Source organism: Terrapene carolina, unplaced genomic scaffold (assembly GCF_002925995.2).
Source record: "Terrapene carolina triunguis isolate 2854851 unplaced genomic scaffold, T_m_triunguis-2.0 Scaffold138, whole genome shotgun sequence".
Lineage (NCBI taxonomy): Eukaryota > Metazoa > Chordata > Testudines > Emydidae > Terrapene > Terrapene triunguis.
Window position 1 is genome coordinate 5,977,952 of NW_020664489.1, and position 13,649 is coordinate 5,991,600.

General features: G+C 41.4%; 1 protein-coding gene across 1 annotated transcript in view; it reads left to right on the top strand.

The window, feature by feature from the left end:
* PARP4 (poly(ADP-ribose) polymerase family member 4) overlaps window positions 1-13,649 on the top strand; it is a 113,173-nt gene that overhangs the window by 68,211 nt on the left and 31,313 nt on the right. The window contains exons 24-30 of the mRNA XM_029911952.1: window positions 1,305-1,404; window positions 5,417-5,587; window positions 5,748-5,828; window positions 8,099-8,179; window positions 10,331-10,426; window positions 11,964-12,122; window positions 12,727-12,843. Coding sequence (XP_029767812.1) covers window positions 1,305-1,404; window positions 5,417-5,587; window positions 5,748-5,828; window positions 8,099-8,179; window positions 10,331-10,426; window positions 11,964-12,122; window positions 12,727-12,843 — 805 coding nt within the window. The remainder of the gene's footprint in view (window positions 1-1,304; window positions 1,405-5,416; window positions 5,588-5,747; window positions 5,829-8,098; window positions 8,180-10,330; window positions 10,427-11,963; window positions 12,123-12,726; window positions 12,844-13,649) is intronic.

The following is a 13,649-nucleotide window of genomic DNA, read 5'->3' on the forward strand; positions in this document are numbered from 1 at the left end:
TAAAAAAATTACACCTGACGTATTTATACTGATGTAGCTTTTAAACATAGACTGGACCTCAAAGTATACTGTTAACATATTACACTGGTTGAGTTAAAGTACCAATGGTGAATGAGACATAACAGAGATAAGTTCACACCTTTCCTGATGCTGTTGTTTGGATAGAGACAGTTTTCTGCAAAGCTGAATTAACAGAGAAGCAGTGCATCTTTTTATATTGTGATGGTTGTATATCAGCAGCTGAAGAAAATAGGTTTTTTTTTAAATGAAAGGTTAGAATTTTTAGAATATTGCAAAGTGCAACAACGGTTGTAAAGAGACTTTAAAATTGTGCATGCCACACTTTCTCTCAGGCCTGTGAATTTTGTCCTGTTTTTGAGGTAAATGCAATTTTATTCCTTCATTTTTATTTTTTTTTCCAGTTAATTTTCACCGTCAATGGTGTAGCATTCTTTTAGCAGTAAGTCCTTGAGAAAATGGGTTTATCAAATCCTATTTTCTTTTTTCCCTAATGCCACCCAACTTAGAGTTACAGATTATTTGAGACTTGTCTTCCATGTCATCCATTTTGTTAGGCAGTCTCTTTATTTTATACATTCATTGCCCTTCCCCTTCACATTACTTAATTACAATAGCTTCCATCCTTTATAAATAGATGATGCAAAATTCTGCATTACATAAAAACTCCTGTCTGTTAAGCAATTTTGGCCCCACAATCTTGATTTAAGATCAACCATTTCCAGAAAGAATTGCTTGACAGTCCAAAATGAAATGCCAGTGGCTTTCAATGGAAGTAGGGCATCTATTTCATGTAGGCCCCTTTGAAAAACCCCTGCCTCAAAGATCTTACATCTGTTATGGAGAAACTCAAGAATGCATTTTCCTTAAAACCCTCTGAACATGTACTTCATCCCTCATTTCACTACATCCAGTGGGAAACCAATGAGTTGGCTTTTCTCTGTGTGTGATTTGCACTAATTGAATGCTGAATTTTCAGAGCTAGGACGTGGGTTTTAAACCTATATGCACTGGGGATGAACATGGGAAACGCTGCTGCTCTTGGTTTTCACTCTTGATAGCATTAGAATAGTGATAAATATAGGCAACCCTCTGTCAGGATGGAGCATGTGTTGGATCTTGCCAGTTCTGAGCTTTGTTTAATATAGATGTGAATGAAGGAGGGGGATTTAGAGGGATTGGAGAACTTGCTACTCTATTAAAAAAAAATTAAATGTTTGGAATCAATTTCAGATGATCAGTTTTTACTTAAAAACCAAAAAAAAAAAATTTTAAAATGTGCTTAGTTCCACAGCAAATCATCACATGCTGAGATCTTTGTCTCAATATGGCGCTGGAGCATATGAATATTTTGACCCAAAATCGAAGTATAACTGGCTAAAAAAGGTAAGTTTTATCAATCCTGAATATATTTTTTCTGAATTTTACACTATTGGCAGCTGCTTTGGGTGGAACTCTTTGGGAGCCTCAAAGTTTCAAATTAGGAGGAGCATCTTTGGGGATTGGGAGGCCTTGCTGTTTCAGACAGGAGTACTCTTGGTGTTTTAACAGACGGAGAACTGCTTTGTATTGGGAAATGGGGCTTTTGTGTCTCAAAGAGCAGTTCCCCCTTAAGTGAGACGTTGGACTCCACATGAAAAGCAACTCCCTCTAACTTTCAGATACCATACCAGTTTCAGACCAGGGACCTCACAAAAAAGAGAAGCTTCTGAAATATCTTCCCACCCCTCTTCCTCTTTGATGTCTCTGATTTTTAAAATATAAGTTCATGTGGGTGAAAAGTGGTACTTCTCTCTCGCGGGGTATGTACACTCCATCCCATGTGCCGGGTCACTTATGGTGAGAAGAAAGGAAAAAACTTTATAGCAGCCAGTTGGGTCCTGTGTTCATGACCCTGACTATAAAACGTGGCAGTACAGTCTAGTGGTCGGAGTCAATAAAGTGGCCCTTCCACTCAGGGCAGCGTGACCTAATGGCCAGAGTCAATGAGGGCGGCCCTTCTACTCAGGGCAGTGCGGCCTAATGGCTAAAGTCAATAAAGGCTCCCACTTCTGGGGTACTATGTGGCCTATTGGCTCGCTGCGGTGTGTGGAGCCCAGAGCATGGGGACTCAGGCCTTCCTTGCTCCTTCGAGTCCCAGCCTGGGGCCCTGGTGGTGGTGGAGGTGCTCACCACTGAGTCAGCAGGGATCCTCCCGAAACATCTTGACTGGTTCCCCGTTTTGCTCACTGGAGAAAAGTCTAAATCCCCTGGGCTGCTTTCTACCCTTTCTCCCTCGGCGATGCTCCATGGTTCCTACAGGTCTCTAGGGTCCTCAAGTGGCGTAGCTCCTGCCGGCGCAGTCTCTTCTCAGGGCTTGTCAGACTGCCTGGAGTCTGTCTGGAGCTCTGCGTGCCATAGCTCTATAGTTGGGGCATGTAGCAATTCCCTGGAGAGAGCCTGCAGTCTGCGTCCTCCCCCTTCAGCAGCCTGCCCAGACTGAGTTGGGCAGGCTGCTTCCTTTTATACTCTGCCTCCAGGCTGAACATGCCCAGCAAGGTTGGAGGGGCGGGGCTTCCTCAGCCTGCAAAGCACAGTTAACCCTTTCGGGGCTGGCATGGGGTAGGTCCCCCCCATCACATTCTCATTTTAGGAACTTGGTGGGGCTATCTCAGTAGTTTATGATGCTGAGGCGATGTTGGCTGCTACTCTTTGAGTAACCTCTGCTGGAAAGCTGCAGCAGTGTTCGCTTTCAACCAGAAACTTGTCAGTTTTCACTACTGTCTCTCCTTGTTTTTAATATAATTTACATTATGAGGGAAAAGGAGATGGTATTTGGTGTGAATAAGAACCAAGTTTCAGTTTTGTTCCTTCTTTACAACACTGAGAGAATAAAATAAAGTGAAAAAACTTGATGAATTTTATTTTATTTCTCTAATTTTAATGTCAGATTCTGTTGTACTCATCTTGATTAGGGCTTGGTCTACACTTAAAACTTAGGTCGACATAGCTACAGCATGCAGGGGTATAAAGGCCAAAAAAGAATTTGAAGAACAGCTAGCCAAAGACTCAAAAAGTAATACAAATTTTTTGTTTAAGTACATCAGAAGTAGGAAACCTGCTAAACAACCAGTGGGGCCACTGGACGATGGAGATGCTAAAGGAGCACTGAAGGATGATAAGGCCATTACGGAGAAACTAAATGAATTCTATGCATTGGTCTTCACGGCTGAGGATGTGAGGGAGATTCCCAAACCTGAACCATTCTTTTTAGGTGACAAATCTGAGGAATTGTCCCAGATTGAGGTGTCATTAAAGGAGGTTTTGGAACAAATTGATAAACTAAACAGTAATAAGTCACCAGGACCAAATGGTATTCACCCAAGAGTTCTGAAGGAACTCAAATGTGAAATTGCAGAACTACTAACTATAGTCTGTAACCTATCATTTAAATCAGTCTCTGTACCAAATGACTGGAGGATAGCTAATGTGATGCCAATTTTTCAAAAGGGTTCTAGAGGTGATCCCGGCAATTACAGGCCGGTAAGCCTGACTTCAGTACTGGACAAACTGGTTGAAACTATAGTAAAGAACAAAATTGTCAGACACACAGATGAAGATAATTTGTTGGGGAAGAGTCAACATAGTTTTTGTAAAGGGAAATCATGCCTCACCAATCTACTAGAATTCTTTGAGGGGGTCAATAAGCATGTGGACAAGGGGGATCCAGTGGATATAGCGTACTTAGATTTTCAGAAAGCCTTTGACAAGGTCCCTCACCAAAGGCTCTCAATCAAAGTAAGCTGTCATTGGATAAGAAGGAAGGTCCTCTAATGGATTGGAACTGGTTAAAAGATAGGAAAGAAAGTGTAGGAATAAATGGTCAGGTCTCAGAATGGAGAGAGGTAAATAGTGGTGTCCCCCAGGAGTCTGTACTGGGCCCCGTCCATTTCAACATATTCATAAATGATCTGGAAAAAGGGGTAAACAGTGAGGTGGCAGAATTTGCAGATGATACAAAACTACTCAAGATAGTTAAGTCCCAGGCAGACTGGAAAGAGCTACAAAAAGATCTCTCAAAACTGGGTGACTGGGCAACAAAATGGCAGATGAAATTCATTGTTGATAAATGCAAAGTAATGCACATTGGAAAACATAATCCCAACTATACATATAAAATGATGGAGTCTAAATTAGCTGTTTCCACTCAAGAAAGAGATCTTGGAGTCATTCTCTGAAAACATCCACTCAATGTGCAGCGGCAGTCAAAAAAGCTAACAGAATGTTGGGCATCATTAAGAAAGGGATAGACAATAAGACAGAAAATATCATATTGCCTCTATATAAATCCATGGTATGCCCACATCTTGAATACTGCGTGCAGATGTGGTCACCCCATCTCAAAAAAGATATATTGGAATTGGAAAAGATTCAGGAATGGGCAACAAAAATGATTAGGGGTATGGAATGGCTTCCGTATGAGGAGAGATTAATAAGACTGGGACTTTTCAGCTTGGAAAAGAGATGACTAAGGGACGATATGATAGAGGTCTATAAAATCATGACTGGTGTGGAGAAAGTAAATAACTAAGTGTTATTTACTTCTTCTCATAACACAAGAACTAGGGGTTCACCAAATGAAATTAATAGGCAGCAGGTTTTAAACAAACAAAAGGAAGTATTTCTTCACACAATGCACAGTCAGCCTGTGGAATTCTTTGTCAAAGGATGTTATGAAGACCAATGCTATAACAGGGTTCAAAAAAGAACTAGGTAAGTTCATGAAAGATAGGTCCATCAATGGCTATTAGCCAGGATGGGCAGGGATGGTGTCCCTAGTCTTTGTTTCCCAGAAGCTGGGAATGGGCAACAGGGGATGAATCACTTGATGATTACATGTTCTGTTCATTCCCCTTGGGCACCTGGCATTGGCCACTGTTGGAAGACAGGATACTGGGCTAGATGGACCCTTGGTCTGACCCAGTATGGCCACTCTTATGTTCTTATGAAGAATCCGTGCCCCTGAGCACTGCAGTTATGCCAACCTAAACCCCTGGTGTAGACACAGCTAGGTCAACAGAAGAATACTTCCGTCATCCTAGCTACTACAGGTCTGTCGCATCTTACGCGCATTTAACGTGCGCGATTTCAACTTTACGCGGTCGGCAAAAACAAAAAAGAGAAAAACAACAATTTTAATACTATACCTGTAGTGTGGGTGATTTTGCCCGCCATTGAACTCAATGGAATTTTGGCTATACGTGGTTTTTGCTTTACGCGCTAACCGCGGAACGGAACCCCCGCGTAAGATGAGACAGACCTGTATCTCTCGGGGAGGTGCCGTGACAAGAAAACCCCTTCTTGTGATATTTTTCCTATTAGAGTAACGTATTTAACTCATTTGCATCTTTTTACACAGATAGAAAGCCAGACATCCAGAATATTTTCTCCAGGATGCAGTTCTGTCTCTATTAAATGGCAACAGTTTGACTCAAATGCACCAGAGCCATTGCATGCTCCTGCTCAAATACAGTCTTTGTTTAACAATGAAAGACTTCTTGTCTATGGATTTATCCCACGTTGTACTCAGGTAATGAATGATACCAGGGAACATGTTTTTAAAGATATGCATCTCATTACTCACAACTCCAATTCTATTTGCATTTCTGGAAACTGAGCATCACTGCAGAAGTGCTGATAGCACAGAATGATAGGGAAAATGAGAGGAATACTTTTCTTATTTCTTTCAGGCCACCTTAAATGCACTAATCAATGACCAAGAATTGCAAGCAATGGTATCAACCACTGAATTACAGAAGACAACAGGAACAGTGAGTTAGGCTAATGTTATTTATACATACCATATATATGTTGTTTTAAAATAGCACATACCCTTGTTTTCAGCATTTTTGCTTCTACTGTTTTAATAAAGAACCTCAGCCTCATTTGAAGGAAGCTTTTAAAAAGGCAGCTGACCTATGTGGGATAAGTGAGCACATTTCCTACATGCTTGCTGGCCCAGACTGATTTGAAAAATATAAACTTACCTGGGTGGAAGGTGGTTCTTCTCATTTTAGGAATTTGTTGGGTCTACCTCTGTAGTTTCTGTTGCTGAGGTGATGTTAGCTGACCTCTGCTGGGGATGATGCAGCAGCATTCTCTTTCAATACTTAAGCCATTGCTTTTTGGAAAAATTCTAAAAGAACTGAGGCCTGATCTACACTACATAGTTAGTCGACGTAAGGCAGCTAGTTATGACCTAATTATGTCAGTATACACACTTACTTTGTCCCGCCGATGTAAGTGCCCTACTACACCGATATACTAACTCCACATCCACAAGAGGCATAGGGTGTACGTGGGTGTAGTTAGGGCAATGCACTGTCTGTGTAGATACCTCTTTACTTACATTGGCTGTTGGCAATTTCAGGGCTCCATGCTGGAACCGTGACATTGACGAAAAAGCTCAGGGAGGTGAGAAGCCCAGGTGGCTGGCCCCGCTCCCAGTGGGGAGACGAGAAGCTGAGAACCCGGTTGGCAACTGGCCTCAGCTCCCAGTTGGGAGGCAAGAAGCCGAGCTGGCTCCTGGCGGTGAGCTGCGCAGAGCTGAGAGTCCTGGCTCTCAGCCCCGCACACTACCCCTCTTCAGTCTGTGGAAGTGCTCCTGGTGAGGATGCGCACCACCGACAGAAGAGTACTGTGGACATCAGTCACTGCAGTAATTACTGAGGTGGCTGTAAGTCAACCTAACAAAGGTCAACTTAAATCTGTAGTGTAGACATGCCCTGAGAGAGGAGGGATCCTAAAAGGCAGCACTATCCAATGTGAACAAAGGCTGTGACTGTTTCAGTTAATGTTGAAGAAACTTCAAATCCACTCCCTATGGGAAAGCACGGCAACAGTCCTAAATAACTTTCTAAACTGAAAAGAGGAAAATGGCTAAAAGACATTTATTTACTTTTCAGAGCTTGTCTACTCCTGGAAATTCACCAAAATAACTATTCCAGAATAATTATTCATTAATAATTATTTTGAAATTGTTACTTTGATGTAAATTCATGTGCGAGCGTTTTTATTCTGGAATGAGAGTGCGTTTTTGCTGTTTAGCTTAATCCACTTTGGAAGCTATTTCAGTAAATTTCCAAGCTCTTATACAGACAAACTGGGTTGGTGCGAATGGGGGAGGTACTCACTTATCCTAATGAGTCAGGTACTCTTTAAACTACTGTCCTGAGAGGTTCAAATTCTCATCTGGGCTTCAGATCAGTATTCCTCTTCATGGGTCAAGTTTGTAGTTTGTACCTCTACAAATCATACTCCTTCTTTTGACCCCACGACTAATCAAAGGTGCAGAAAGGACAAATGCAATTTTGACAGGTGCAAATTGTGATTGCAAAAGGAGAAGCTGCCTTATGAAAATCTGGGCCAAATTTAGAAGATGAGTGTTATTTTTCTATGCCTCACATAGAATCGGAGAATTCCTGCCATTTTTTCCTTTCCCCTTTATCCAGAAAGATCCCTTTGTTGTGGCTACCAACATCTGGCCAAAAAGGACTCACCGGGGTCCCCTTCAGAGTCAGTCAATGTTTTTTTTTTTTTTTAAATGGACCTAAGGAGATGATTGGATGACTCATTGCTCCATGTCCTTACTGGGCTGGGCTTAACAGTCTTCAGTACTCCCACTCCCTGTTGGCTTTAACATATTACAGATGTACAGATTATTTTCCTCCTCTTGGCTAGAGTGGTGCAGTTGAAACAAATTACATCACCAGTTTGCATAGTTCACTGTCCCCCAGAGCAGGAATTATTGATGGTATAAAGGTATGATGATTTTTAAAAGTTAAAAAAATGAGCACTAATCATAAAAATACAAAATTATTTCAAACAAGGTGTGGGCTGTAATGCTCCTCTATGGAAAATACTCCCTTGAAACTTTTAACACTCAATAAAATGTAACTTTAGATGCCAGTTATCCTGAAACTGGATCCTCATTGATCAGAAGACTTTAAAAATCATAAAACCTAATACATAAAATTGAGATTTTTAAATACAGGGTTTTAAATTGGTGATCATTTGAACTTGTCTTTTTTCCTTAATGTAGCTTCTCCACAAACTCACAGCAAGAGCCCTCATTAGGGATTATGAAGATGGGATACTTCATGAAAATGAAACAGAACATGAGGTTTGTCATTCTAAAGATAAGAATATGAACTAGGAACCACTATTTTAACTCAGTTTATGCTTAAAACAAGAACTGTTAAAGGGGTTCAGTGAAATGGGGATGGGAAAAGGAGAGGTGGAGAGAATCTTTGACTTGGGAGTGGAAATTGGAAGGTTGCAGTGTGAATTCCATAGATTTTAAGGCCAGAATGGACCATTATGATCATCTAGTCTGATGTCCTGGATAACACAAGCCAAAAAAACATGCCCAGTAACTTCTGCATCAAGCCCGTCACTTCTGTTTGAGCTCCGGGCCGGCTCCGGGCACCAGCGCAGCAAGCTGGTGCTTGGGGAGGCCCGTGGAAGGGGGCGGCACGTCCAGGTCTTCAGCTGCGGGTCCCTCAGTCCCTCTCGGAGGGAAGGACTGGCCGCCGAATTGCCGGATTTTTTTTTTTTTCCGTCGCTTGGGGCGGCAAAAAAGCTGGAGCCAGCCCTGTTTGAGCTATAGAATATCTTTTAGAAAGAGAGAGAGTCTTGATTGAAAACCTTCAGGTGATGGTGAACCCATCACATCCCTAGATAAGTTGTTCCACTTAGTTTCTGTTAAAGAGTTGTCTACTGTCAGAAATCTTTACCTCATGTAGGTACTTGTAGACTGTGATCAAGTCACTTCTTAACCTTCTGTTGGATAAACCAAATAGATTGAACTTCTTAAGTGTCTCACTAGAAGGCATGTTTTCCACATCTTAAATCATTCTTGTAGCTCTTTTCTGAACACCTTCCAATTTTTCAACATTCAGTTTCACATATGTTTATAGACATGAGGGCATAATCCTGTAAACCTTTACTTGCTTGTATGTGTGAGGGTCTTATCCTGCAAACTTTATTCACTTGAGTAGTCCCACTAGAAGTCAGAGTTCTAGAAGCCAGTAGGACCCTGATGTGAGAAAAGTTTGCAGGAGTGGGTCCCAAGCTTTGGGGTTAGACTGAGGGAAAATATAGTAGTGGTACTTTTCACAGCTCTGTCTACAAAATAAGCTCCATCCATGTGAGTTGGGTGTAATGCTGCATCACAGTAAATTGTCCAGATGTTTAAAATATGATGGTGCATGTTTTCAGAGCTCTACTAGTCTCCTTGAGCTTGTCTCCCCCTCACTGGGACTTAATTATGCCCATGTGCTCTTCAGCAAATTGGGGTTGATTGGGGGGAATAAATAAGTGATGGTACCTTCCAAATGCCATCCTCTTGAGGCACCAAAGTGAGAGAGTTAATTCACAGATAGTAAATTTTGCAAATCTGTGGCACCCCCATACTGCTTTCTTACAAATAGTTAACATTATTGACATTTAAATTATCGTCATTGGGCATTTGAGGTAACACCTCACTAAAATGAGTGCATGGGGGGGCCAGTCACACGTTTCAGTGCTACTGGTCCATGCTCTGCATACCAACAGAAATCTCCACACCCGTTACACTCAGTTCACATTTTTGAGATTTTCTTCACAGCCATAACAGCTAGAGGTTTACTTTATTTTCATTCAATGAAAGCTGAGATTCTGGAGAACAAGATTGTTTGTTGTTTTCAGAGAGGTCTCAGTATATTGTATGTCTGTGTACAGGATGTTTCTGAGTCCTGAACAGGCTTGAGCATTTTCAATCCTGACTTGACACAAATTGTGTCCCATAAGTGCAAGGTATTTTGCTTTAGTTGTGCTGCTGACATGCTGCCCTTTAGGTTTCAGTAATGACTGTCATTGATCTAGGATCTGATAAGGAGTCATATGCTTGCACTGGAAGGAGCTGGAAGCCCAATGGAGCCCTGAGTGACTTGTGACAAGACCATTCCAGTGCAGTTTTTCTTTAAGAATTACCATTTCCAGTTTCCTCTCCCCCAGCACAAGTGGATAAATCTGCAAGTAGCTGAAAGGGTTAGGATTAGCCCCTTTCCCTTCAAAACACTTCTAAACAGGAAGCAGGAAATTGGGTACACAAACATAACCACATAAGCACTGCTTAGAAATAGCTGCAAGCTGAGCTAGTTTACTTATATCCATAGTGCATAAGAACATATTGTGTATATTCAGTTTTGACATTGACACTTATTTTAGCTAATATTGTTTTCACCTGTATGTTTTGTTTTTAAACATATTTTGTTATTATATAACAACCTAGATGAAGAAACATACTTTGAAAGTCCTGATTATTAACCTCAGCCTGGAGAACTCCATCATAACCCAGTTTACAAGCTTTGTGGCAGTAGAAAAAAGGGTATGTGTTTCCATTAAAATATCCCATTACAGTCTATATGTCTCTAAAACGTCTTTAGAAAATAACTGAAAAGAAAAACAATTACTGTAATCTTGTAAGAATTAAAGCACATATTGTTTAATATTATCACAGTGAACAATTTTAGTTATTTTACAGAAGAACTAAAATTATTATTTTTGCAAAAGCTTGTGTTCTTTGGTCCTTTTTGAATGATATGTTACTTTCTTTATGAAACTTCTTTTATATCATACGTTGTTGGAGCACCTAGGCATCCAAACAAAGTCTGTGTCTGTCCTACCCATTACCCAGACTGGATGTTTGCAAGTGAACCAACAGAGAGGCACAATCTCTATGTTTATTTTGAAGATACTTGCTTTTTTAATGATTTAGAAACTGCATTTTTCTTTTTGTATCTGTGTATGTATGTGGCAAAGTTCAGAACTGTGCAAGTGTTCTGACTTTTGGACTATATCTGTAGGCACAACTCCTATAAAGTCACTATCTCTGGTCCAGAAAGAACTTTTAAATCTAGTAGAACAATACTCTTACCATGTATTGCTGCAACTGTAATTGAAAGAAACTGTTTGGGTTGCGGGCAGCAAGGACTGTGTCTTCCCATATGTCTGTACAGCATCTAGCACATTAGGAACTATTATAATATAAGTAATACTGATCATTATTAATTATTTATTATTTATTATTATTTATTTAGGATTATAAGTATACTAAAGGAAAATAATCAATTCCCTATTACGGTATAATTATCTGACTGTCATGGAGGGCATTGAGTAAGTTGGGATAACTTAAGGAACAGGAGACATGTCCATATTTTGGACAATTACACTTGTACTGCATTTCAAACTAAAAATAGGCTGGCACAGATTTTGTTCATAGAAATAAATATTGTTTTGTTTGTGCCTTTTAAGAATATAACTTACACATTTGATAGATGTCATCGCATGTATAATATCCCAGCAATCCTGTATAATAGTTATTGGTGGAATTATTGTCCCTTTCTTGTAAATACGGCTCCTTAATCAGCCAAAGATTTACTGTTAAGCTCTGTGCGGCACTCTCTGTACTATCTGCTCTGCACTTGGTCACTACCTCCCTAGCAAGAGACTAGTCAGAGCTTTCACTCTTCGGGCAGTTCTTGTCTCTGATTTTCAGACAATGTAATCATCTCTGTCATTACCTCCTAGTAATTATCTTTATATAATACAAATTTTATAAACAAAGTGCCATTCTACTCAGGCTCTCTGATTACTGTGAAATATCATAAGCAACAGTTAAACTTAAACAGTATAAACTTAGCACTATAAAATCAGATAACATGCTAAAAAGCATAATGGTTCAAATATGTTGGAAAATATCTTTCCCATATATAAGTATAATAAAGCAGGTCATGGCATTTGACTCTCAACCTTACATTGTCTGATAGACAGGGAATCTCTGGCATAACAAGCATCACTTTTAAGGATTACAATAAAATTAAAGACAGTTCTCTAGTTTGTAATTCTGTTGCGTTTTAATTTAGGATGTTAATGAAATTCAGCATGCTGGTCTTCCAAACATTCTTGAACTTATAGCTGAGGAAGATATAGACTTTTTACCCTACATGGACTGGGAGCATGATACATCTGGACATGGATACCTGTTTTCTAATAGAGGAGTGGGATTCGGCAGACGTGAATTGGTAAATGTGCTTAATGTGTTCTTGTTTTTAACATTTGTTGTGTATTACCCAGTTGTGGTAGTAGATGGTTTATAAGGTAGCAGTTGGTAATTGTTTATAAAGTCTGCACCATTTCTTATTATTCTGGATTTTTTTTTTTAATTTTATTTTATTAGAGTACTTAGAAGGTGGTACTTCTGTCAGTTGTATTGCACTTATTGAAGTACCACGAACTGTCCAGCGTAGCCACCCTGAATCAGGGTCAGACTTGTCCTTGCATCCATACCAAGGCTCCTTAAATCAATTTAGGTGTGGGATGTCACATATCCCTCAGCTGGTAAACCTCCTTACTTTGCTGGCGGAGTCCTCCTCTCTTACATCCACCATGCCTCATTCAGCACCCACAATATCCCCACAAAATACTGTTATCCTGTAGTGAGGCGGTGTGGCCTCCCTCCGATCCAGAGGGGAGGAACCACTTTCTGTGCCCGGGAGGGTGGAGTCAGGCCGGGTTCGCCCTTCTCACTGGGAGTTGAGAGACAGGATGGGAAGTACAAAAGGCAGAACCTTCAGCTCAGTTGGCACCGAGCCAGGGAAGGAGACAGACGTATCTTGCTCACTGCAGGCCTCTTACTCTGCTGCCGAACCAGGCAGTGCCCTGACCCCAGAGGAGACCGAGTCCAAGGAGGAGCTGCTGATGGCTAGCTACTTCAGGGAGACGGATGACACCTACAGAGCCAAGGTACTAAGAGGTAGTAGGAAGTGGCCCAGGGACACTAGAGTATAGCTTGGTTGCCTGAATCCAAGTCAGTGTGTTTCGGGCGGATCCCCATTGACCCAGTGACAGAACATTCTGCCACTTACAGCCTGGGACTGGGAACCTGTGGAGTAGGGAGAGCCTGGGTTCCCCTACCCCCTTGTGCCAACCCCACCCAGGAGTGGCAGCCTCCCCACCATAGGCAAAAAGACCTGCGTTTGTCTTCTGTCTGCCAGAGCTGAGGTAACAATCTGTGTAGTGCTCTGCCCAGCCCGAGGGCCAGAGCCCACATACTGTTTGGTGCGCTGCCCCACCGAGAGGGTTGGGGCATTAGCACCCGATTTGCTAATTCCCCTGATGTTAAGCAGTGATCCCAGTGACATAATGAGGTGGTGTGGCTTCACTCCGACCCAGATGGGGAGGGACGACCGTCACCGCACTATATACCCCTTTTTGACCCAAGCAGCTAGTCAAAATTTGAGGCCCTGGAGATATTCCAGTTGGGGGTAGAAATTGATGAAAGACGCTGCATCAAAAAATACTGATCTTGCTTATTAACAAGGAATGTACAACGTCCTGGGTCCCCGAAGGTAAGAGGAACCAGGAAACAAACAACAGTTTCTTTGCTTGTAGCCCCAAGCCTCCTTGGGTCTAGTGCTAGCTAAAGATTTCTTTCCCTAGTTTTTTCCAGGGTCTTTCAGGCTGCTGCTTCGCTCTCTTGCTGTTTGCCTCTTTGGGATTGGGTGTGAATGCACCCCACAATTAACGTAACTGGCAGGATATGTTAAGCA